At 45.4% G+C, this 27,136-nt stretch overlaps 1 protein-coding gene across 4 annotated transcripts in view; it reads left to right on the top strand.

The window, feature by feature from the left end:
• PCNX1 (pecanex 1) overlaps positions 1 to 27,136 on the top strand; it is a 121,700-nt gene that overhangs the window by 16,553 nt on the left and 78,011 nt on the right. For 2 of the 4 annotated variants that reach the window (XM_084847694.1, XM_084847686.1), the window contains exon 1: positions 5,098 to 6,097. The exons of 1 other annotated variant lie outside the window; for it this stretch is intronic. In XM_084847694.1, coding sequence (XP_084703820.1) covers positions 5,414 to 6,097 — 684 coding nt within the window. In that variant the 5' untranslated portion in view covers positions 5,098 to 5,413. Of the gene's footprint in view, positions 1 to 5,097; positions 6,098 to 22,388; positions 22,474 to 27,136 lie in introns of those variants that run through there. One more of the 4 variants, XM_084847704.1, reaches the window with a different exon arrangement.

The raw sequence follows: 27,136 nt of genomic DNA, 5'->3' as shown, positions 1-27,136 counted from the left end.
AGTTAATAACATCTCTGTAAGAAAAATAAAAACTTGAGCACACTCCGGGAGAGAGCAGAGGACAGGAAGGCCTGGCCTGCTATGGTCCATGGGGTCATGAAGAGTCGGACACGACTTAATGACTGAACAACAACAACAAAGAAAAATAAAGCAGCATGGAATAAAGTTCCCATGAAGTTTTCTTGCTGTATCAGACCAAAGCTGATAGAACAGTGTTCTTGAACAGTGGCTGGCCAGATGGCTTTAAAAGAAAATTTTAGAGTAATTGTGTTGGCTTCTAATGGTGCTTATATTAGAGCTGTGCACAAATGGTGTCTTGAAATTCTCCATCCCATTTGTGGGCAGAAAAATTGCGGACACAATTTCATAGAATTTCTCCAAGGGGAGGAGAAATTTTAACCAGTTTCTCACAGGTAGGGTTCATGATTGGAGGGGTGGTAGCACAGCTTTTTTCCTAAGCACTTTTGGGGCGGGGGTTGTGCTGCCACCACAAGTGGCAACAGCATCAACTGTGTTGGCAGGCTGGCTCCCATTTTGCATCCACCACAATGCAGGTGTGAGGGCAGCAGTGTTGTGTCTAGCTACAGGTAAGAGGTGGAGCTAGTGCTGTGCCAAAATCTGTCCTCCAATTTCCTGAATGTTTTCTTCCCCTGTGAAGGGGACTGTCATTGTTCTGCCTCATTTTAGCGTGTTTTACATTTTATTTTGTGGTGATGTCGAGCTTACCTAATCATTGTGAGGCAGCTGAGGGGACTGTGTGTGCGTTTTCTTTCTGTTCCATATCTCCCCATTGCTCTGCAGCCTCCCAGGTTGCCTGTTTCCTGATCTGAAAAAGCCCTGAGAGGAATTACCTCATGATGTCTTCCCTTGTGCTTTAATTGAAATGCAGGAAGCCTAGGAGGCTACAGGCTGCCAGAATATGGTTGCATAATGAAAGACAGGACACTTGTGCACACTCCTCAGACACCTCCAACGTAACCCATCAGAATTCTCTGAAAAGTTCTTCTCCTTTGAATATATTTCCAAAAGCAATTTCTTTTCTATCAAATTGAATCAGAATAGTAAAAAATTGCTTTGCAGTTAAAACCCAGTACAGTATATGTTTTTCTCTCTTTTTTGCATTTTATATATGGTCTAAACTGCTGCTATGTAATATTAGGGAATTTAAACCCATTCTAGTTGAGATATAGGAATAATCATATATTGTTGTGTTATTGTTATACTATCAAGTTACTATAGGCCTGCACTTAATCTAATCTTCATTATATTTAGTCGTGAAACAATTTGGGGGCTCAATATAACTAAGTAGGATAGGGACAGCATCACACACACACACACATCAGCCACAGGCAGTCTTTATCCCTTTGGCTCTTCCTCCAGGTCCTGTTTCCTCATCTCCAATTTCTATTTCTTAGAAATAGTCCTGTGTATTCCAGTCTGATCCTCAATTCAGACTCATCACTGTCTCTGCTGCTGAGATCCAAGGGATCCCGAAGGTCTGAAGCTTGGGTGGTTAACTACGGAAAGGCACTGTGTCCCCCATTTCCTCAGACTCCCACAGTGGCACATTTTCTGGAATAGTGGCCTTGAAGGGGGGTTGTCTGCTGATTACCCTTGGTTTCCATAGTGCACTAGAAGAGAAGGTCTCATCCAGTTCTGGTTCCAGGATGAGCCCAACAGGAAGATGGTGAGGCACGGGATGGGGCACACCTCTCTGCCTCTCATATTTCCTAGTTTCCTATACAAATGTGTTCTCTCTGTGTGTGTGTGTACTAGAAGCAGATCTGGCCAGGAACTCACTATTCAAAATGCTTCTTGTTCTGTTCTAACACTGGCTCTAATCCAAGTCTCACAAGATCTGGAAAACCCATATACATATAGGTAAAAGGTTTGCATAAACATTCTTCAGTTTCTATGTTTTCCTCATAATAATGGGCTTGCAACCCAGGCCAAGTCATCCCTGGACCTTTGTGGTTGGATAAAGAGTCCCCTTCCTCCCCCCCCCTGCCCCCCTGTGGGTCCTAATGAGTGAAATGTGGGAGCCAAACTCCATATTTCCATTGAGATTTATGCAAGTATTGAAAAAGATGGGGCTCCGAGGATCTCCATACAGAAAGTCCTTGGGCAAGATATCGAGCACCATATTCCGCCTTCATGTTAAGAATTAATAGAACCACCAATACTTGCCACTATCCCTAAGACCTTGTCTTCAGCATTACTAAAAGCCTCAGAAAAGTTTCTAGGATAGAATTTCCCCTTCTAATTTCATTGACCAAGACGAAAAGTCTAGCCTAGATTCCATACCCAATCTGAAAGGAAGACAAGCAAGGGCTTCAGTAGATTGTTAGTACCGTTTAGGTTTCCTTAAAGATGGAGCACAACTCAGCAATTAACTCTCCTCAAAACATTGGAAATAAGAATGTGAAAAATATGTTACTTGCATGATTATGCCCTTCCTCATAAATCACTGACTTTTGAGACTTTCCTGTGTAGAAGTTAGGTAGTCACACCCTCACTCATTGGCCAATTTGTCTTAACATTTGCTTCAAGGAGACAGTGTACAACATGACATTTCCAGTAACCTTCCAGAATTCATTTTAGGCTATTGTTCTCAGTGGAAGTGCAAATCTTCTGGCCAGCAGGAGTTTTCATTAATTGGCTCCGGTAGTCCTGTGGGGTCTCAATTAACACAAAAGAAGATTGAAACTCTGTGTGATGACATAGAGAGGGGAAGAAAACAGTGGACAGGCAGCTGAGTAAAGAACTAATCCTTTGCCCTCCTGGAAGCCTAGCTATATGCAGTTCTGATCTGTTCAGCCCTGCAGTGAGTTCCGCCAGTTTTCACCCCAGCTGTTTTTTGGCCTGCTGGAACCACATGCAGTTTCCACAGAGCTCCACATTTCCCCTTCATCTTTGTATTAATGAGGTGTAGTCTTCATCAATTTATTTCCAGTTCCTCAAAACAGATACTCACATACTTCCTATTTTAAGAAAAACACACACACACACACACACACACACACACAGAAAATCTATCCTCACCACCACCCCTTAGATTTCCCCAGGAAATTATAACCCACTTGACAAACAGCAGTAGCTAGTGTAGTGGCTAAGAGGCTGACCTATGAATTAGGAAATTTGAATGTCACCTCCTTAATGAACTCAGTGTTGCCCTTAGGCAAACCACTCTCTCCAAGCCTCAGCTTTCCATCTGCAATATGGAGATAATCAGTGGTGTAACAGAGCCAGGGGCACAGTACCACCAGTTTTTTTTTTATTAGCAGACAATATCTAGCACCCCCTTCAGAATTTGCTGTTTCCCTGAGCTGATTTGCAATCTTCACAGTATCTGGGAGGCAATGAATTTGGGGACTTGTCATGATGACCACCTGCACTTCGAAATGTACCACTACACCACTGGAGATATTGGCCTGTCTTACTAGGTTTGTTTTAAGGATTACAACAATATAATGCATATGGAGTACTTCGGACACTTGAAAGTATTAAATGCGAAGTAATGTTGCTCATAAGGTTACCACCAGTGGTGTACCACAGCCACCTGTGTCAACATTTTCCCCCTCAAGAGCTGAGAGATAGTGGCTTGCCAAAAGCCGCCTACTACATTCATACCAAGAGGGAAGGAGCAGAAGGACCTGCTGATGGTAAAGGTGTCAAACCCACAGAAACAGGTTTTCCATTAACCTTGGATGCAAATGTGCTTCCAACATTTTAATTTCAGCAGTAATATGTATGCTCGTTTTAGCTGGTTGTGCTTATAGCGCTACATCAGTTTCTCCTTCCCCTGAGCCTTTGGAAACTGTCCAATACTTATAACTACACTTCACAATCTTGTTTGCAACAAGCCACCATATCCATTACATTTCACCTACGCTACAGCGTCATACTATTGTGGTGCTTGACCATATTATACCTCACAAGAGTTCACAATAGTGGCGGAATAGCCTCAAAAAATGTGTGTGTGTGAGAGCGAGCGAGCGAGCGCCTGGAAGCTAGATCAACCGGCAGGGTGACTCATCCCTGGCCCTCCAGGAGCGACATGTCGAGCAGGAGAAAGCAGCTCGCCGGCCTGGGCAGTGGCCGGCCGTCCCTCGCCCACTGCCCGCGCGACGACACAGCAGCTCAGGGGACGGGACGTCCTCGGCCAGCGGCCCCTCAGCGCCGCAGCCGGAAGCAAAAGGGCTCAGGACAGTCCCGTCGCCATGGCGATGGGGACGCTTTGCGGCGTTCTCGCAGGAGCGGCCACTCCCACGAGAAGTGGAGGTCGGAGGCGGGCGTCATGCAGGAGCCGCCTCCGCCGCCACAGGCTCCCGCCCCCAGCCTCGAAAAGAAAGCCAGAGCACGTCCGCTCCTCCATCCCTTCTTTGCGTATTTCTTTCCCATCGACTGGGTGGGAATGCACGATCGTTTTCTGCAGAATCCTGCAGCAGCTTTTGCAAGCCTTCTTCAGTTGGGGAAAGGGGGACGAAAAAAGTCCTAAGGGCGGTGTGCGAGATACGCGTTATTTATTGCCTACACGCCTACTTCGTCTATCGCCTCAAATCTCCAAACCCTCAGCTAAAGAGCTATCGCAAATGTACAATTTTGCCCATCACACCACCGGTGGGTTGAGCGGTGGCAGGCTGTGGAAGCTGGTGGCGCTGATTTCGGTGGGGCTATAAATCCATTCTGGGTTTCAGTAAGAAGCAGTCAGAACTCTAAAGGAGCGATCCAAGGCGCTGAACCTATTTTGAGGGTAGGGTGCAGTACCATGGATCGCTCCTTTAGAGGTCTGGCTGGTTCTGACTGAAACCCTGAATAGAATCACAGGCCCACCGAAATCGGAGCCACCAGTCTCCACTGGTGGCAGATAAATCTGCAGGTTGTGCTCTTGGTGGACGAACGGAACGACCCGTTCAGTGGGAGCAGGGAGCGCCCCACAGCAGACAAAAGAGGGCTTGGTGCTGGAAGCGGCTGCCATCAGCGAAGTAGCCTTACGCACAAGCCAAGAGTGAGGGCAGTTTTTGTATTCTGCACTTCTATCCTAAACCCCCTTTTCTATATAAAAAAAAGGAGAGAGGAAAAGAAAAGCGGCAAGTGAAAACATGAAAACTAGATTATCGAAATAGACAAGATAAACATAATAAAGGGTTGCATCCAATGTGTGTCCTACTTAGAGTAGACCCATTGACATGACTAGCGCTTCGACACAACCCCAAGATTCACATCGTAGTCTTTTACAAGCACCTTTCTGCCCACAGCGTTCTTTCAGCAGGTGTCACTTTGGCGCACTCCCCCCCGTTAGCAGCAAACTCTTCCATGGGATGAACAAACCCTACGCGGCCTTCTAGTTGCCAACCCAGAATTGGCAGGAGCCGTGGAGGGAGCGACGTCTGGGGCAACAGGTCTTGCCAACATGCCGCTTGCGGGAGGGGGACATGCGGAGGCCTCGGCCCTCCCCCGGTGCTGCATTCTCAAAGCCGCTCACAGGGAAGCGCGCTGTGGCGGAGGAAATTGCCCTCGCCGCGCTGGGCTCCCCAGGCACGCCTATCCTTCGCTTGCGGGAGAAGCTGAGAACACGCGCTACTCCCGCCGAGGCTGGGATGTCGCTCTCCTCCTCCGCCGCCGCCGCCGCCGCCGCCCTTTGCCTTCGCCCGGTGGGAGGAGAACTAGGAATGGGGAATGCGGTCGAAGAGGCTGCCGCAAGGGCTGCCGGTCTATAGGCAGGCAGGCGGGCGGACGGGCGGCCCGGGGCCCGGACGTAAGATGGCGGCGGCGTTGGCGGGGGGGAGGAGGAGAAGAAGGCGGAGGAGGGGGTGGCGGCTCCTGTGGCTGTCGCGAGGCTCGGGCTGTCGAGGCGGCGGGCAGTTGTGCCCGGGCTCGCAGGGCGGATAGAGCAGCGAGCGGGGCTCGGGGCTGGCAGGACCTGGGCTCGGGCCAGGCCGTCATGGGCTCCCAGGTGCTGCAGATTCTGCGCCAGGGCGTGTGGGCGGCTCTGAGCGGCGGCTGGTACCAGGACCCGCACCAGGGCGCCGGGGTCAACGCGCTGCACCTCTACCTGTGGCTCTTCCTGCTCGGCTTTCCCTTCACGCTCTACATGGTGAGTGAGGGACCCGGCCTAACTCTCGCCCGCCAAGGGAGGAGGAAGGGAAGGGGCTTGGCGGGGACCGCCCTCAGGGCTCTCGGTTCCTGGCTTATGCCTCGTCTGTTTGGGAGCCTTCCTAGCCACGGTGGGCGGGCTAGCTGCCTCTCGAGGCCGGCTTTATTTTTGTGGCTTCTCTTGGAGGCGGAGGGCGATACAGTCGGAAAGGGGCCATTGCCTGCTCGTTCAGGTTAAGCGCTTGCATCTGGCCGGCCTGCGTAAATATGAAAACGGGCAAACGGAGGCTGCTTCTCCTGCCGCCTCAAAATGTAAACAGAAAAAGGAGCTCTGGAGCTGTGACGTCTGACCCGTCGAGTATAAGGGCTCTGTGACTTTCTGGAATAAACAAGGGCTGGTTGGCGGCTTTGGAGCAACTTCACACGTTACGGGATTTTTTTTCACAGAAAACGCTTTGTGTAGGAATTAATGATCCATTTGCGTGTAAATCCTAATGGGCGGCAGTCTCACACGTGGGGTGTTTTGCTGTGCGTCTGTGTCCTCGGAATTCACTATTGGCTGCAGCTTCCCAACATGTGTAGGCTCGCTGAGCACCGTGCAGCAAAAGGCCTGTGTATAGAAATAATATTGCACATCTTCATAAGGGTTACGAGACAGGCTCCATAAAAGTATAGAAACGGGGGGGGGGAATGTTAAGCTAATGTTACACAGTTGGATATATGCTTCTGTGGTGGGGTGGAAGATGCTCTCTCTTGTGCAGAGAATAACACATCTGGAGATGTGATCAATGCCCATCTGATGAGGCCCTTGGCTCAGCTGCGTTCATCTTTGTCCGAGTTTATGTCTGTTGCTATGCTTAGCTTGTAACTATTGCCTAGTCCCCAGGGAATGTTAGACATCTTTAAGTTTATGGATAGGTTTAAGCTAAGAGGCATCACTGTAGGATGCCTTTATTTGTGCTTTTCAAATTAAAAAAAATAGTTTGTGTCTGAACTAGGTGACTTGTTTCTGTGATGATCCAAAAAGCATAGGAAGATGCGCCTTCTACTAACTAGAAGGGCCAGAACTCGGGCATTTTATTACTGTGGGAAATGGACAAAGATTGCATACTCTTTTGATAAGCTACAGCACATCCCCCTAGTATGGTTTAAATGTGTATACCTTCGTATATTGTGAATTAATAAATGGGCTGGTTGGGATGGTGAACTGAACTGGATTCTTTTTAGATATTATATATACATATAAGATACTATGTACACATAACTTTGCTGTTATGTTTAGCCTTATGAATTTATAGGCTAGCTGTAAGATACTTATCAAATACATGGATGGGCAATACATTTGACAGTATGCAGGGTATGAGACTCTGCAGCCTAGTCCAGGCCCAGCATTTCATGTTATACTTCCCCCTTTGTCCTACCTTAAGGCATTTTGCCCCCATGATGTCTGTTCATAGCATGCAGGATGTTTCTAGAGTGGAACTGGGAAGTGAACATCTCCCAGTTATGTCTGACACATAGAGATGCTGTCGCTTCCCCACCCAAGACTTTATTTTGCCCACTATATGTGGGACTAATTTGTTTGGATTTGTTGTTTGGATTTAATTTTTGTGAACCGCCCAGAGAGCTTCGGCTATTGGGCGGTATAGAAATGAAATGAATAAATAAATAAATAAAATAATTTTGGGTGAGTGTGTTGTTGCTGTGGCAACCAGACACTGATCACATTTCATTCCTGCCATATTCAAGCAAATAGACAATACGTAGCAAAAGCTGACTTGTAAAAGATGTATGTGGTTCATCAAACGAGACTCCAGGGAGAACTCTGCATGAGCTTGCAACTACAAGAGTGAAGAGCTCAATGCTTGTATCTACTTGTTTCATTAGTGAGTACTGCAATTTGACAGCGTAGGCTACTTGCAATTACAAAATAATGGGGAAGGGGTGTGGCTAAGGAAGAGTGAAGGGTCTCCAGCCCTTTTCTGGTCTGTAGGCACATTTGAAATTGTATAAGTGTGATGAGCGTCATGGTGGGCGTGGCAATCACAAAGCAGTCAAAGGCGAACTGGTGAGGGTAAAAGACAATTAATTTGTCCAAGAATATGAATACATAGAACAGGTGTAGACTGAGTCTCCAAACACACTCATTTGAACCCACAATTCTCTCTCTCATTCAGAATCATCCCTCAAATTCTCTCCCTCCCCTCTCTCTCACCCAAACTCCCTGCATACAAGTTCCACTCACCCATTTCTTTCAGCATCTTCCGCAACACATACACACACACACACACACACACACACACGTGCTCTCTCTCTCTCTCTCTCTCTCTCTCACACACACACACACACACTCTTACTTTCTCCCTCCCATTGGGTCATCCCACAGGCCTTTCTAAACCTTGCCATGTCACTCCCAAGCCATCCCCATCCTAACCTCTGTCGGCTCGCTTCCTCCTCCCAGCCTAGTTCCAGTCTCTCCATTTCTTCACTCCACTCCACCAGAATATCCCCAGCCCTCTCTGGGTTTCACCACTGTCATCCCAAGACCTCCCCTTTACCAGGCAGTGGAAATGGCATCTGTCTCTTTTCTTTTCAGGTGGTTGGGAGCACTTCAGGATGAAGCACCAGCCTCCAGATGCCCACTCGCTTTACTTCCTAAGAAAGTGTTTGAGTCCATGTAGGGGCCAGAGGCATTTAGGGGAATAAATATGGCAGGCAGCTGGAGGCCAGAGCATCACTTTGAAACATTAAAATTTAATTAAAATTTAAAAAATCAGTTTATCAGCATGGCACTTCATGGGTGCAGGGGGAGGTGTCTGTGGGCACCAGAATTTCAGCCCTTTCAGTATATCTTGTTTTAGTATTCTATCACTTGAAAAACAGACTTTTGACGTGACTGAAAGCAATATAATATTTGCAAGGAAACAGCAGACAGTGATATATCATGGCTTTCTATCTAAGGCTGTAATGTGTAATGAATGAGCAGTCGTAGTTTGCTTATGACTAAACATTTCCTAGCAAAAGCTATAATCGCATTTCTAAAAGTTTCCTTATCAGGCAAGAAATCTTTTTGAAGGGTTACCTCTTCAAGTGATCAAGTGCTGTCTTTTTGGTTCTATGGTGGTACTAGAGGCAGTTCACACGACCAAACTGACATATTTGGAATGTGTTTGGGGTGATCTCTACAGAAGTTGACACACTGTGTGGTTGTCATGTGTTTGCTTCACCACATGTCCACTTGCAGTGATTATTGTAATTAACCTATGATTACTGTGCATTCACAATATACTGTTATTATTGTGCATTCAACCCACATCAAGCAACTTTGTAGTAGCATAGTAAATGTAGGATGATTTTAAAGGCTGGACAAGTGGTACAAACATGCTGAAGCAATCATACAATTGTTTGCCAAGCTTTGTACATATCCACTCAAGCTGCACTCTGAGCCAGTATGGTTGTGAAAGATTATTGTATCGGTGTGAAAGATTACTGTATTGGATGACTATCAAGGAGCCTTTGTGTGGCCTGCAGCCTTCCCTTAAAATCTCTCAACTTTAATGTTGCTTTTTAAGTCTAAAGGATACAGAGAGAAACATGAACATTTTGAATGGTATTTTGAAAGGTGCTATTAACAAACAAACAAACAAACAAGAAGGTAATGAGTCTCACATGTGCAGGGTTTCCAGATCCCATAATTTCAATGTCATGATTTAAGATATTATATCATGATTATGAGCATTTTTGACCAATAGAATTTTGATATTTCCATCTAGTGTGAGGGTATCTATCAGCTGTCACTGGCTCATCGTCTACTCCGTTCATGCAAATTCTCCTTTGTATCTCAGTGGGGTATGCAAAAGAGGTTGCCCGCTCTTGTCATGTCTTGTATTTAGTGTGAAGAATACTAGCCAAACCACTCTGTCTTACACTTGGAGGCTTGCATGTATACAAAGTGAATTTAAGAGATCTATTTTGTCAGGAGAAAAATATACAAGGTGATGGAATTTAACATTTCAGAACTGTTGCTGGAGCAATAACTGTTTTAGGGGCCTCTGTCTGCATTGAGATAAGTGTAAGTAACGTTCTTGTTAGTCTCTGGTGCCTACTAATAAGGAAAAAGGAGGCAAAATATAATTGGTGAAATGTTCTCTCTGTGTGATTTTGCACGACCTTTGACTAACAAGAAAGGCCATTTACCTTAGCAGTGATTGTAGGCCAATTAGTCACAAGTGAAAACAGCTTGAATCATAAATGTCTTTATGTTTTTCACATTTTGCTATGCGAGTGCAGTCTAGACATATTCTAAATAGATAGAACCACTGTGGTCATCTCATTACTTACTTTCAAAGTACTGTTTACTGTTGGCATTCTGTGCCATTATAGCAGTTGCACAATACAGCAATATTTACAGCACATTGGGGAAGCCGGAGAATTTTAGGATGTGGCTTGTGACTGTGTACAGGAGCAATTAGCTTCAAAATTACATACTGAATTTTACTTTTCATATTTTTTAAGAATACAAATACTAGACATCAGGGGAGATAAAACTCCTTCCAGGTTTGCATGGTCGCAACTGCTTTGAAATATTTTTAAATATGTTCGACGGTATATAAATTTGTTAAACAAATCAATAGGGAGGGTGGGTGCGGGTTGCATGTAGCCCATGTAGCATATAGCCCTCATTTATCTGGCTATAGGCACTTTTCACTAAGCCAGGCAACTTTAACCCTTCTTGATTTCTGCAGAAAAGCCCTACTGTGTTGCTGATTGAAGTGCAGAATGGATGTGGCTATGTTGACGGATGTAGCCCTCCCCACATTCAGGATGAATCTCTACACATATCCTCAGAAGCATTTCCCCATTGCTGATGTTTCAATTTTAGGCCTAAATTTATGTGCCTTTAAGAAACAAACAAAAGTGTAGGATATACGCCTAATGTTGTAGGAAAAACCTGAAACTAGAAGGTATGCATTGGATTAGCAGTAGTAGGAACGATTTCTAGAACTCCTCTCTAGATAGGAAGTACACTCCACTGAGTTTGAGCTCACTCTGGGCTTCCATGAGCAGCAGTGTCCTTGTGAGGGGAAGTTGCATCCCTGTGTGGCCTTGGGGATGAAGTGACAACCGCTAGTCTTTCCCACCAAAAGAGCAAAGCTTGAGGAAGTCCACTAGTGAGTATGACTTCTGTAGATAACATAAAAAAACTATAAAAAATTCTCTGTCCCATCAGCCAGGACAGCTAGACTGGTGGGGATGTGGGAGAGGGCCTTTTCTGTGGTGGCCCCCACTCTGTGGAACTCCCTCCCTAGGGAACTCCGCCATGCCCCCTCTTTAATGAGCTTCCGTCGTGCATTGAAAACGTGGTTGTTCAGGCAGGCATTAGGGTATTTTAGAACATGTTTTTATTGTAGAATTTTATTGTTTTAAACTGTTTTATTGTATGTTGTACATCGCCCAGAGTGGCTGGGTGACCAGCCAGATGGGCAATCAATAAATTTAATAATAAATAAATAAATAAATGTTCAAAGATTACTGTAGGTTTTTATATTTGATTCAAATGGCTTGTCTGTGTTATAAATTTACTGGCCTGTCATCTGTGGGTGATGCTGTAGCTGTATGTTGCATTGCTGATCCTGAATTTTGCAAGAGGTTGAATTAGATTACCTCCAAGGACCCTTCTAACTATATGATTGATTGGCGAGTTAAACCTTTGCTGGGTCACAGTTAGTGATGTGTGTTTTCTGAAAAATTTTGAACTGGAAAATTTTCCAGAAAAAAATCCTGTGCAGACTGGGCTAATTTATATGGGGTAATTTGCATCAAAAACAATTCAAGTGATTGAATTTTTATCCCAATACATCACAGGTATTTGACTTGAAATACTTGAGGGGTGAAAATCAAAGCACACAGAGGGAGCAATCCTATGGCCGCTAGTCAGCAGCTAGACAGCCATAGGATATGTGGTTTTCTGGGTTCCTGGAGAACCGACCTTCCCCCCCATCCACGCTGCTCCAAGCTTGCAAGAGGAGCGTGGAGCAGCCAAAACGGGGTGTTCTGGGGGGTGTTCCAGGGCGGGGAAAGTGGAAATGCCAGTATGACACATCCTATGTGTTGTCTAGCAGCCTCCTCCCCTACTCTACCTTCCCGTGGCTAGACAGCCAAAATCGGCTCTATAACCGCAAATGCAGGGCAGGAGAGGCACGGAGGGAACGATCCCCTCTGTGCTTCTCCTGCCCTGCTTTGGATAGGCGATCGCCTCCGAGTTTGGAGGCGGCTGCCTATCCCCATAGGATTGCGCCCTTAATGTGATTTAAATGTTATATTATTTAGACATTTTATTGAAGTACTTGTAAAAACGTAGACAATAGCATCTGCTTGCCTTATGCTATTTAAATTTAAGAAAAAAACAAAGGTAGTGAAAACTGTTGACACACTAATACATTTTAGCAACCCAAAGCTGACAGCCACTCATATATTTCAACTCTCTTTCATTGAGGTTTTTTTCGGGCCCCTTCATTTTTGCTTCAGTACCTATTACTTCCATTTCACACTTTGACATATGTGTTTCAATTACATATATGTGTTCTCTCACATACTTGCTAGGGATAATCACCTGAAAAATATTAATTACAACTTTGAAACTGCCAAGCTTGCCTAATATTGTATTTGCAATTGGCATCCATTTATTGACTGGATTTGGATGAACAGCAGGGGAAACATCGCAGTATGGGTTGTTTCCCCTGCCCTTGTGCATGCCATACGCACAACCAGCATTTCCCTAGTTACCCTGCTGTATTGCAGATTGCTGTGTCATCTGAACCTGGCGTGCAGCATAGCAGGGATGGCTTCTTACCCACCCTACAATCCATGGCTTGCAGCAGGGGTTGTGGGGTGGGTGAGAAGTATCCCCCACTGAGCTGCGTGCCAGGTTCAGACAACACAGCAACCCATGACATGTGTGCAGGTAATTAGGGAAATATCGATTGTGTGACCATGGGCAGGGGAAACAACCCATATTGTGTTGTTTCCCCTGCCGATTGTCCAAATCTGGCCATTGTTCCTAATGAACTTATGAAATGGAAAACCCACATCACTAGTCACAGTAGCAGTTCCTACCTTGGAAACATCTGAGAACCAGTGTAGTACCAGCAGCTACTATATTATGCAGCTTTGCTTCAAAGAGGTAAATTTTCCTCTAGTCGTAATGCCACGCACAGATGTATTGATATAGAAATTCTGAATTAATCTCTGACTTGGCTGTCTTAGTTGCTATGTGTAGGCTGAGCCATTCTCTGCTTGTGTGCTCCCTTGCCTCCCCCGTTGCTGCTGTTAGCAGCCCATGTGATGCAAAAAATGTTTGCCTCCTTGTGAGCCTGTTTTCTTCTTAGTTTGCTAAGGGCTTTTTATGTGCCTTTATGTAAGTTTGCAAAATGCTGCATTAGTGTTGTGCATTTCTGTAAGGCTAAAAAAGTTTTGAAAGGACTATGTTTGGAAGTAGCAGACAAGCAAAACTCTTTGTCAACAGAGTGGTGAAAGGAAATTGTATTGTGAAAGCCTGGATATAACATTTTCAATGCAAGGGTACATCTCTGCTGTGTTGACATAAGGTTTGTTTTGAATTCTGCAGCGTACAGAAAACATTCAAAGGCAGCTCAGCCCCTGTGAGTTCTTACTCGACATGTTAGAACTATCCTAGGCTGCCTGATAAACTAGATCAATGAGTACCTCAATTTTTAGAAAAGCTGGTGTCTCCCTTCCATGCCCCAATTTGTCTAAATATCATTGTCAATTTCACACCAGCTGTTGACCTGTTCCTAGGCTGCACAGACATAACCAAGTAATATATATGCAGCGAGAGAATTCAATGTGCTTTAAATTCTGATACAGACAGGAAGGGAGTTGGCAAGGCATGAGAGGAAATCATGGTCTAAAGCTGGGGAAAATATAATGTGTAGGGAAATTTAACAGACAAGAGGATTTCTATCAATGCAGAACATACTTGGTAGCTTTAAATGGTGAAGTAGTGTAATAACATAATAGCCCTGCTAGATCAAATGGGGAGTCCATCTAGACCAGCATTTTTTTTCCCAACAGTGGCTAGCCAGGTGCTGCTGGAAAGGCCTGAGACAGGGCATGAAGGCAATAATCTGCCCTATTATATGTTCCCAACATCTGGCATTCCACTCTTAAACATAGAGGTTCTGTGTTCTTAATGGCTGATAGAGCTATCATTGACTATCTTCCATGAACGTCTAACTTTTTAAAAGCGATTGGTCATCACTACAGCCCTTTTTGACCTTTAATGCCCTATACAACATGGGACCCAAGTATCTAAAGGACCTCCTTTTCCCATATGAGTTTCCTGGGTCAATAACCCCTTCAGAGGTCCTTTGGAGGTTAGGTGGGCAGTGATCAAGGAGAGGACTTGGCCTGGATGTGAAATGACTTCCCTAGAGATGTTTGCTTGGCACTTCTTTCGTGTAGCTTTAGGTCAAATTATTTGCCCAAGCTTTTATTTGAGCACTGATCCTGATTTTATTGTTGCTTCTGAGATTTTACTGCTTTGCTGCTTTATGGTTTTATTGTGTTTCTGTTCTTTTTGTAATTCTTATTGATATCATATTTTTTGTGGAATGTTATTGCAAACCCAGGATAGAAATAACTAAAATAAAACAAATATGAGATAGGGAGAGGTTAGTGAGGCAGGACATCCCTTGGTAGAATCAATGTCTATTCATCCTCATTATTCATTAAGAATTCTAGCCTCGGTGATTTTTCCATTAGCTTTCCTGGGACAGAAGTCTCCTGTATTCCTCCTGGATCCCTTAAAAAAAAAAAAATTGCATTGGCTACCTTCCAATGCTGTGGTCTGGAGGCTGATTTTAATTATAAGTTGCATATTTTTGTTAAATGATCGGATCAATTTCACACTTGAGTTCAACGGCACTCAGGTGAATGCTGTCTGACCTGTTGATTTGTAGTTTGTCAGTTAGCTATAAACTTCTCCCTGTGTCATTTCTGTTTGATGTAGGAGGAGGTATGCCCTCACCATAAACAATGATAGAGAAGTGGGTATCTCCAGCACCTTCTACAGTGAAGGCTAGTGCAAAAAATTAATTTAGTGTTGCTGTAATCTTGTCCCACTTTATCATTCTTTCACACCTTTTGTTATCTAAAGGTCCTGCCAGCTTCCTAGCTGTTTTCCTGCTCCTGGTGTATTTATAAAGAAATGTTTATTGGTGGATCTTTTGCATCTCAAATTTCTTGTTTGGTTGCCTTAGCACCAACTTACACTTGTTTTACCAAAGTTTGTGCTCTTTTATTTTATCTTTTTATTTTCCTCATTAGGGAAAGACTTCTGCTTCGTAAAGGAAGCCTCCTTGATGTTCATAGTTTTTTTGAAACTGCTACTTAACCGTGCTGGCATCCGTTTGGACTGATTTCTACCCTTTCTAATCTGTGGAATACATTTGATCTGGGACTGTGTTTTCACCAGTGATTTACTCCAACCTGGCTGCACGGTGACATCTCTGTTTCCATGACGTCATGGCCATTCAGCACCAGCCCCGCATGTTATCGCTGAAAACCTGCTTCTTCTGAGACTGCTTATAGTCTGACTTTTCTAGCTTACCGCGGCTCCCTTACTGACCTGTTTCCACAACTGCACTGGGTTTTACTGTCTTAGCCCTGCCCATGAGGCGTGCAGCCCAGCCTTTGTGGATGTGTCACTCTGACCTCAGTGACCCAACCCTTTCCCTCCCTGTTTTCCAGAAGTTTCATCGCCATTTTGGAGCAGGATGCTGAGGGACCAACTTTTCAACATCATTGAAAATAAGCACTAGAACACAGCCCATGACCCCAGTGAAGGGGTGTTTTCTCCCATTGTGCTGAATGAGGCTTGCCATCTCAATGACCACAGAAATAACAGAGAAGCCCCTCAATTGACATAGCACATATCAAAGCCCAGTTCCTTAAATGCCCTTAAGCCCGATCTCGAGGCTTCGGTCCATTGCCTTAGGACGTAACCCATTCACAGCTTCCATACAGAGATCCTGTGTGTTAAAATGGGGGCTGGTTTCATTCTCTTTCCCACCACAAACCCATTACTGTCTTGTCAGAAGTAACTCCCGTTGTGGTCAGTGAGGTCCTCTGGGTTAAAATGGGGGCTAGTTTCCCTCTTTGTGTTCTCCCCCCCCTTTCCCAGCACAAGCATGTGTGTGTCTACTCAGAAGTAACTCCCATTGTGCTCAATGAGGCTTGCTCCTGAAATGCAGGTGCATCTGGGCATTCAGGGGAAAGGGGAGAGGGGGAAAGCCTCTCTTCACAGCACAGCTGATTCCTTTTTAAAAATCTGGTGCTCCTCCATTGGCTTCTCCTTCCATTTTCCTGGAAACACAGCTGAGGAGGCAGGAACATGGATGAATCAGACCCAACCTGGACTCCACTCAAACTCCACCCAGCTGTCAAGAAAATAATTCAATTACAGCTCAGTGGAAACAGCACAGAGCCCCAGGCCACAGCAGTGATAAGCCAGGACTTTAAGCACTGTGGAAACTGGAAAAGGAGAAGATGGAATTGGGGGAACATCGCAACAAAATTGGAAAGAAAGTGAAGCTGGTGGCGTGGAAACACGCTGGGTCTCTCTTATAGCAGTTTTATATAAAGCCCAAGCTACCTGAAGGGGTCTGACTCTCCCTTTCAACCTCCTTTTAAGTAATCCCCTCAATTTTGAGACAGTCTCTCTTATAAAATGAAATATTACTATACTGGACTTTCCAAACAATTTTCCACTCACACATACTGTATGTTGAATTTGATAGCATTTTGGATAATTATTCTGAAGTAGTTAATAGCAGTTCCCTAACAAAATCTTGGGCACTGCTTAGGGAGAAATAAAAGGTAATCTCTTTTGTCTGGTCTATGGCCCATTTTTTTCAAAGGCATAGTATAAGGCACGAATGGGCAGATTTCAGGCTTGCAGGATCTACTTGATTTTTTACTGGATCACTGAGGTCCAGCGACTGGAGCTGGTACAGAAGGCATACACTTAGAATTAAAGAATTCTGAGCCTAGCAATTAGTTTTGAGCTCCAGACTGAATGGAACTCACAGTCCTTCTGACTGCAAATCCACTCTGGCTTGCAAGATTGCTTAGTTTCAGTAGTATAATTTAAGGAGTCATTTTGCTGCTATCGTTAAGTAAATGGGAGCCAGAAATCCTTGCTGGTCTCTTTCAGATCACCCCAGGATCAACCAGGAAATCCAGGTCTATGTTCTGCCAACCCCTGGTCTAAGGAATATGTAGGGCTACAAAAATATTTTAAAGTCCTGGGATTGAGAATTCATTTCTTAGGTTCTCGCCCTAAACTGGTTTGAAAGATATTTCCGTAGGTATTCCCCGAGTTGGTTGGCCTCTGTGTGAACATAATGCTATACTAGATTGAGCAGGGGGTTGGTTGGACTCGATGGCCTTGTAGGCCCTTTCCAACCCTACTATTCTATGGACCCTTGGTCTGATCTGGCTTGGCTCTTCTTATATTCTTATTCCAGCATTGGGGTACCTAGATTCTTTTTGAGGCTTGATAACTTGGGTTCTGCACCTTTAATTTTGTTTATGAACATTCAGAGGTACCTTACCTGTGTTAATTTACATGACTGAAGAAGTTGCTGCATTTATGTAGGTATATCTCCGGGGATGTTGAGGCAATCAGGTATTGCAGTGTTGTTTTCATCACCATGGTGCTTCAGGGTGGGGAGCACACAAGCTTGAGCCAGTCTAGCAAGATGAAGATGCTTCAAGAAGAAACGACAAGGTGGCAGTCTTCCTAGTCCAGAAAAAGGGTTATGATGCAGGGAATTTCAGAACATTAAATGATTAGTGTGACCAAGAGGTTAAATTAATTGTCAATTTCAAAACTAGTTTTCAAGCCAAGGTATCTCCTGGGAATGACACAGGAGATGGCTGTCAGTTCAGTGTAGAGGATGTATCTATTAATAATAGATTTGTCTGTGCAATCTTGTTCACCAAAGAACTGATTTCTACAGCATGTGTAGAGCTTATAGGAAGCATATACCAAAGTACCTATAAGATTTGCTTACTGGTGTTGTCAGGACCAAAATGCTGCAGCTCAAAAAAAAATTCCCCACTTGTCCATGATGCGGTGTGCAAATAATGCAGAATGTGAACTTTATAAAACAAAAGTATTCTAATAAATCTTTTCTGTTTCTAAGAAATAAAGGGTGTTTTTTGTTTTTGGGGAAAACATTAACATTGTGTAAAAATCATATGTAGTTATGATTTATATGTAGTCATATGTAGTTAAATTTGTTAACTACATATGTAGTTAATAAATTTCAGAGCCCAGCTTAATCTATCATGCGAAGCAATTGTGCTTCTTTCTTGCAACATGGATATTTTCTGCTTGCAAAAACAATACAGCAAACTGTATATTAAAGATAATCACTGAGACTTATTACGGACATTGCTACAGACTGCAATGCTATGTGTTTCTTTTGGGGGTTGGGTTTTTTTTTATCACACTTTGCGCAAGTCTCCTGAATTGATTGACTCTTTCTAGGCTTCCTAGTGTGTAAGGGAGAACCAATATGGTGAAAACAGTATGTGCGTTTCTATGCTCCTGTACTGAATAAATATTAACAGCTGAGATCCACAATTTTTGGTTGGCCCTGCTGGTCAAACAGAAATTGTAGGTTCTTCCCCCAGGACCATTCTGCTGGCTTGGCCACCTCTCAGAGGAGGTGCTTGGAGCACCACCACTGAGCAGTAGCCAAGGAAGCCCCCCTGTGGAAAAGGTGTATGGGGACCATGTTGCTGGGCAGTGGCACTTGAAATGCTGCTGCTGAACAGTAGCCAAGAAGTTTTCCTCCAGAGCAGGAAAGCAGAGTGAGGCTTGCTGGTTTGGCAAGCGGTTCTCAAGAGTACATTGGCTTTTCAGTTGCCAAACAACTAATTCTGGAGGTGAGTGTGGGTGAGGAACGTTGCACAACAGCCAGGATGATGCCCACCCTCCTCTGTAGCTTCAAAGTTGTTTGTCATGTTTGCCAGAGAGTGGCACCACACTTGTTGTGGTGACTAAAAAATGTGGAAGCCCAATTTAATGCACTTTGCTAGTACACTTTTATTCTCTTGATCTTTTTAACGACTCTGTGCTCATTATCTTTCTAACACCCCCCCCACACACACACACACACTGTGGTTAATGCTGACGATGGTTCATGTTAATCAGAGTGTTTAAATGAGTTTAAACCCCTTCAACCCCTTGTTTCAAATCCTCACTAATGACTACCCTGGGTAGCATTACGTATGATTATGATGGGTACAAATGTAAGCCTTAACTATGATTGAGGCTGCAAGAGGAATTCATGCTGGGGGTGGGTGCAAAGTGCACAAACCCTTGGTCCAGTCTCTTATTAATAATAGATAAGGGACTGGAAGTGTTATGTGTACATTGTGCCCTAAGAAATCTTGAATATTTGAAGGGGCTTTGACAGTTGAATATGCTGAATTAAACTCACTGAGCTAAAGGGCGGGGTGGGGTGGGGAAGCTACATGTAATTATCAGTGTGCAAATTTGAAGGCCAGTTGCCAAAATAAAAACATTTCACTTGAGTTTGGTAGAGAATGTATTCACTTGAATAGCAATGTTTAATCATAGTTCTGAACTTCCTAAGGGATTTGAAAGGTGTATTTGATGCACTAGTATCTGCTTGAACATCTTTCATACAGGCATTCAAAAGTTTTTACCACTTTTTAAATGTATACGTATAACTGCATTTTTTAGTGCTGAAATGACTACCAGGTATGTGAAATTCTGTATGTCCTTGTAACTGGACTGAACCTGCAAAGATCTTGTAAAGGTATCTTGCATTTGGCTATTGCAGTGTAGTAGATTTTGATGGTCCAGATGTGCAGCCTGGAACAGGTCTGCATTAAAACCTAATCCAGCTGCTTTGCTCAGCAAGATGAAGTGTTGCAATTTTCATGTGTCTGGAAGCCTGTCCAGTGGCTTGTTTAAGAAAACTACAAAATACAAAGGTGGTTTTAATAGCAGCACTATGGAAATAGTAGGTATGTGGAGGCCTGGAAAAACTAGAAAAAATGAGGGGAAAACAAGTCTGAGGACTTCTGGTTTTTCCAATAGAAAAATTGAAAATTTTAGTGAACATTGGGAAACTCTACCTACCCACCCCACCCATGAATGATTTGGATTAAGTAAATTGCTTTTTTAAAAAAAGACAAGGTGTTGCTCACTCAAAATGTGTAGGATGAATATTTGTTTTAGATAGGACAACCTACAGCATTAGAGAAGAGAGTTCAGTGTTTTCAATATTGGTATAAGTTTAATTTGATATCCAAATACGCTGCTAGTTCTTAATATTGTGACTGTATAAGACTGTTTAGGTCTAAATAATACTCTTTCTTTTGTTTACTACAAAATATGTGGTTTATCTTTTCTGCTTCTCAGATGGCAGTGCTTCACTTTGCAGTTTTTTCCTTAGTGCTGGGTACACGTACAGTTTTGCTTGTGCAAAACTAAAGCTGTAAGCCTATACCCACTTATCTGTGAGTAAGACCTACTTAATTCAATGGGGCTTACTTCTCAGTAGACATGTATAAGACTGTACTGCAAGGCATTTATACTTTTGAGGCTAAAGTCCTATACATGCTTCCCTGGGAGTATGCTCTACTAAACAGAATGTGTCTAACTTCTGAATAAACATTTATAGGATTCTTTCATATAAGCTGACTTGGAAGAGTTCCTACCCTAAAAAAAAGCCTCGAAAAATATCTAAATAAATAAAATTGCTCTGTAAATTCTATATATGCCAAATAGTACAATTTTACATGCTACATTATAAATGATGTATTTTATGTTAAAGCAATGCAATATGTTTAGGTTTGATAAAGTATTACATAAACATCAGTTTCCCTCAAAATTTTCATGTTTTTCCAGGGCTGGGGAAACAGTTTAAAAAAAAAACAAAAAAAAACTTTCCCATGTCTTCAAAATTTCTGGAAATTTTACATCTCTAGGAAGTGGGTTCAAGCATTAAAAAAAAATTAACCAGCTATTACTCAAATGTAAATATGATGGGTTCAAGATCCAAATTTGGGTTCACAATAAGCCTTCATCTCATTGTAGATGATGATGATTGCCAATATATTTGGATTTCAGTAGCGTGCTCTTGATTTCAGGAATTCTAATTTGTACACATTTGCAAGTTAAGCTAGAGCAGTACTCCTGCAGAATTATGGATTTTAGACCATAACTTAGTTTAGGGAGTAATCCTATGGCCGCTAGACAGCGGCTAGACAGCCATAGGATATGTTGTTGTCCGGGAACTGACCTCCCCACACTTCTGCGCCGCCACAGAGGCAGCGTGGAACAGCCCCATCCTCCATGCTCACAAGAGGAGCACGGACCAACTGGAAAGGGGTGTGGCTGGGGGCGTTCCAGGGTGGGGAGAGTGTAACTGCCTGTACGACCCATCCTGTGTGTTGTACAGCAGCCTCCTTCTCCGCGCCATGCTCCCGCGGCTAGACAGCCACAATCGGCTGTCTAGCCGAAAATGCAGGGCAGGAGGAGCGCAGAGGGAATGACCCCCTCCGTGCTTCTGCCCTGCTTTGGATAGGCAGAACTCCGAGGCGGCCATCTATCTAGATAGGATTGGTCCCTTAATTTATCATAATCTATAGTCTTTGCCAAATCGCGTAACTTTATTTAAAATATTTAAATAAATATTTAAAATAAGCATTTTTTACACTGCCCTTCATCATATTAGATTTCAGATATATGTGCAGAATAAAACCAAGTGTGTTCTCCAATTAATCCCTCTTGTGGACAGAATGGCTTCTGTCAGCAGAATGAAGAAGGCGTAATTCCCCCCCACACACACACCGCTCTTAAAAACTGCTCTGGAGGGTTGGGTATTTTGGGGTGTGTGTGGGGGCTTTATTCAGGAGGAGAGGCAGGGAGACTGCCATTGTGCAAGTAGAATATGAAGATGGATTTTGCCCCAATACAGCAGACTATAAAACAGCAAAGATAAAAGCAATAGATAAAACTTTGTTTGAAACTTACTCAATTAGCTCAGCTAAAATCTGTTATAATGCCTGCATAACTAAAAATATTTTTGCCTGCTGCCTAAATGGTAGCAATGTTTGCACCAGGCAAAACTGGTGATAACTAGGATGCCATTGTTGAGAGCGCTCTCTCTCTCTCTCTCTCTCTCTCTCTCTCTCTCTCGTAGATGATTGTGGTACTTCTGACGGAAGAGGTACTTGGAGAAGGGCCTCAGCAGAGGGTCTAACTTCTCCCCGACCCCATTGCAACGATCTAACTGAGAAAAAAGATGTGTATGGATAACTCTCCTGACAAACTCTCCTTCCCAGTACTCCCAGTTCTGCTGGAAAATGGGGCATTTGAGGATGATTCCTCTCATGTACCTTGTGTTGCGGTGGTGGTGGGGAGAATGGGGACTGGGGCACCTGTGGCAAGCTGCATATGACCCACACAACCCACATGTTGCCCACCCCTGTCTTACAGCATGGGCCGGTTGATAAGGGAATAGCCTCTCCTTCAGGTCTTTGGATCCCAAGCCATCTAGGGTTTTAAAGTAACTTAGTCAGCTGCTGGAAGGCTTTTGGGAATCCTCTATTTATAGTCAATCTTGAATCATTATGTGGTAATTCCCACATAGAAAATGTCAGCTTTTTACAGGTAAGGGAGTCAAGAACGTTGAAAGAAAAAAGAAGGGAATACAATTATTATTATTAATATTATTATTACTATTATTATTAAATTTATTAATCGCCCATCTGGCTGGTCACCCAGCCACTCTGGGTGATGTACAACATACAATAAAACAGTTTAAAACAATAAAATTCTACCTTAAAAACATTTTCTAAAATACCCTAACCCACCCCAAATGCCTGCCTGAACAACCACGTTTTTAATGCACGACGGAAGCTCATTAAAGAGGGGGCATGGTGGAGTTCCCTAGGGAGGGAGTTCCACAGAGTGGGGGCCACCACAGAAAAGGCCCTCTCCCTCGTCCCCACCAGTCTAGCTGTCCTGGGCTGATGGGACAGAGAGAAGGCCATTCGAGGCTGATCTTGTTAAGCGGCCTGTCTGGTGCTGCTGGAGGCGCTCCTTAAGATAGGCTGGGCCGGAACCATATAGGGTTTTAAAGGTCAAAACCAACACCTTGAATTTGGCCCGGAAAACAACTGGTAACCAGTGCAACTCCCTCAGCAGTGGAGTGATGTGATCTCGCCAGCGGCTGCCTTTAATCAGGCGAGCCGCCGCGTTCTGTACCAGCTGCAGCTTCCGAACCGTCTTCAAGGGTAACCCCACGTAGAGCGCATTACAGTAGTCTAAACGAGAGGAGACCAGGGCATGTACTACCGATGGGAGCAGATGGTCGGGAAGGAAGGGGCGCAGCCGCCGTATCAGATGGAGTTGATACAGCGCTGTGCGGCTCACAGCTGACACCTGAGCCTCCATGGACAGCTGGGAGTCCAAAATGACCCCCAGGCTGCAGACCTGGTCTTTCAAGGGTAGCCGTACCCCATTCAACACCAGGTCAACATCCCGCAGCCTCCTCTTGTCTCCCACCAAAAGTACCTCGGTCTTGTCAGGGTTCAGCTTCAGCTTATTCCTCCCCATCCAGCCACTCACGGTCTCCAGACATTTGGACAGGGATTCTACAGCCAACCTTGGTGAAGATTTGAATGAGAGGTAGAGCTGCGTGTCATCCGCATATTGATGACACTGCACCCCAAACCTCCTGATGATAGCCCCCAGTGGTTTCACATAGATGTTAAATAGCATCAGGGAGAGGATGGAACCCTGTGGCACCCCACAAGTAAGTGGCCACGGGTCTGAAACCTCCTCTCCCAGAGCTACCCTCTGGTACCTGCCGGAGAGGAAGGACCGGAACCACCGCAATACGGTGTCTCCAATGCCCAACTCCTCCAGGCGGTCCAGGAGGATACCGTGGTCAACGGTATCAAAAGCCGCTGAGAGGTCGAGGAGAACAAGGAAGGAGCATTCACCCCTATCCAGAGCTCTCCTCATCTCATCTACAAAGGCGACCAAGGCCGTTTCTGTCCCATGCCCAAGCCTGAAGCCCGACTGAAATGGGTGTAGATAATCAGTTTCTTCCAAGTGTGCCTTCAACTGCACCGCCACCACATGCTCAATCAACTTGCCCAAAAATGGCAGATTTGAGACTGGGCGAAAGTTGTTCAAAACTTGAGGATCCAAGGAGGGCTTCTTTAAGAGCGGTCTTATCACTGCCTCCTTGAGGGCTGATGGCATCACTCCCTCCTCAAGGGAGGCGTTCACCACCGCCTTGATCCCCTCACCCAGTCTCTCTCTGCAGCCCATAATGAGCCAAGATGGGCAAGGATCAAGTAAGCAGGTGGTCGGCCGCACAGATGAAAGCACCTTGTCCACTTCATCAGGAGGAAGAAGCTGGAACCGATCCCACAAAACCAGTTTGCCACAGGCCACCTCTTGCTCACTAACTGTATCCACAGCGTGCAGACTAACACACCTAATCTGATCAATTTTATCTGCAAAGTGCCTTGCCAAGGCCTCACAGGAGGCCTTAGAATGCTCCAGTGGTTCCGGAGCCACAGGACTGACCAGGCTCTGGCCCACTTGGAACAGCCTCCTGGGGCAGCACTCTGCAGACGCGATAGAGGCAGCATAATATTCCTTTTTTGCTGCCTTCACCGCCACGTGATAGGCTGAAGATACAGCTCTAGCCCGTGTCTGATCGTCTTTGGAGCGAGACTTCCGCCACCGGCGCTCTAGCCGTCTCACCTCCTGTTTCAGAGCTCGTAACCGCGGATTGAACCATGGTGCAGTCCGAGCCCTGTTCAGGGGGAGAGGGCGTTTCGGAGCCACCCGATCTAGTTCCCCAGTGATTGCAGCATTCCAGCCACCCACCAGGGTCTCGACCGAGTGGCCGTTGGCGTGCCCCAGAGAATCCCCAAGCACGTTCAGGAATCCATTTGGATCCATAAGACGCCTGGGGCGGACCATTTTAATGGGTCCTCCACCCCTGCGGAGGGATTGTGGAACCGAGAAGTCCAATGTCATGGTCAGATCACTATCTGGTGACAAGGGGGTGATGGATATACCCCCGACTTCCAGATCACTCCCCACTTCTCCAGAAACAAATACAAGGTCTAGTGCATGACCGGCTACATGGGTGGGCCCAGTTAGAATATGGTGCAGCTCCCAGGAGGCCATGGTCTCCATGAAGTCCCAAGGTGCTCCTGTGAGGATGGCCTCCGAATGTACGTTGAAGTCCCCCAACACCAATAAGCTAGGGGACTGTACACGCACATCAGAGACCACCTCAAGCACCTCAGCCAGGGAGTCAGTCGTGCAGCGGGGTGGACGGTACACAAGCAGAATCCCCAGACTGCCCTTCTGGCCCAACCTCCAGTACATGCACTCAGCAACCTTGGTCTCCCAGAGAGGGAGTCTGGTGAAGACCAAGGACTCTCGGTAGATAACAGCCACTCCCCCTCCCCGATCCCCAGCCCTCAGCTGCTGTGCATACGAAAATCCAGCTGGACACATGGCTGCAAGGGTTGGAGCAGCAGCCTCGGCCAGCCAGGTCTCTGTAATACATGCCAGGTCTGCACCCTCATCCAGGATCATGTCATGGATGAGGGAGGTTTTCTGGGTAACAGACCTGGCATTGCAGAGCAGCAAACGAAGGCCAGAAGATGGGGTCACGCCTCCCCCAACCATCCTTTGGCTCTGGACAGGCCCGGAGCAGGGGACAGATATTACACATCTCTCCCTTGTTCCCCTTACCTGGCATGGCCTGCCCCTAGCGCTCCACCAGCGCCTGCCGCCCAGCCTCGGTATGTTCTGGCCCCCAACACTCCCCCCACTGCCTCCATCAGGTGGACACATGCCCCCTCGCTCCCGCCTATCAGGCAAGCTACCCACCCCTAAAAACACAACAGAATCCCCCAGAAAAACAAAACAACAACAAAAAGCAATTAAAAATCTCCTTAAAAATAATGCCAGGCAGGAATCCACAGGGAAGGCCTGGTGGTGGTGGTGGTGGCGGTGGCAGCAGGCCCGGTGGCAGCAGGCCCAGCAGCAGCAGGCCCAGCGGCAGCAGGCACACCTCTTCCCCGGTGGTGGTGGTAGCTTCTCCTGCAGGCCCTGGCTCTCCCAGGCCACCTCAGCCAGCCAGCTTATGTAGCCCCTCCGGGGAGGGGCAGGTGGAGCAGCACAGCTGGCTCGGTTCCTGGGGGCCTGGTCCTGCAGGGACTGGCAGTCTGCCAGGCAGAAGTCTAAAGGGAAGGCCTGGTGGTAGTGGTGGCGGTGGTGGCAGCAGCAGGCCCAGCAGCAGCACGCACGCCTCTTCCCCGGTGGTGGTGGTAGCTTCTCCTGCAGGCCCTGCAGGAGAATACAACCGTAGTTGCTGTGAGAGTAGAATAGTGGTGGAAGCTATCAATTAAATGCATTACATAAAATGTATCTATTGTAAAATGCAGTCATTCCTCAAGCACTCCTGTGAATAATCTTTTTATTATTAATTGACACTAAATGAACGGAGAGTGCAAGTTCTATTTTAAACACTAATAATTCAAAAGTCCACTTATGTCTAATGTATATTTTCTTGCCAAATAGTTTCTGTTTTTTATAAAGCTTCTTAAAATATGCGTTGTTCTAACTGCCAGATTCTCCATCCTTCCAAAACGCTGTGTGTTAGGGCCAGGCCAGGGCCATGCACAGCCTTACCTAAAAGCAGACCTGATCTGGGCTCTGCAGTCATTTGCCAGGGATAGGCATTGGGGGGCAGGCAGTGAGTACTGCTCTGTTGACCAAACAAGGGTTCCTACTATGAAAACCGCAGTGACCAATGTTGCACATCCCTGTTCTTTTCTGTTCATGAAGAGGTCTCTGACACCTGAGCACATAGTCCCAAGATGTTCATTAGGTTCAGACTCCAACTTGATGCACTTCAGATGATTTGGG

The sequence above is a fragment of the Heloderma suspectum genome, chromosome 1 (assembly GCF_057233095.1).
Source record: "Heloderma suspectum isolate Gila_16-S chromosome 1, 16-S_ref, whole genome shotgun sequence".
Lineage (NCBI taxonomy): Eukaryota > Metazoa > Chordata > Lepidosauria > Squamata > Helodermatidae > Heloderma > Heloderma suspectum.
The sequence above is the reverse complement of the archived record's forward strand: the minus strand, read 5'-3'. Positions and strand labels throughout refer to the sequence as shown.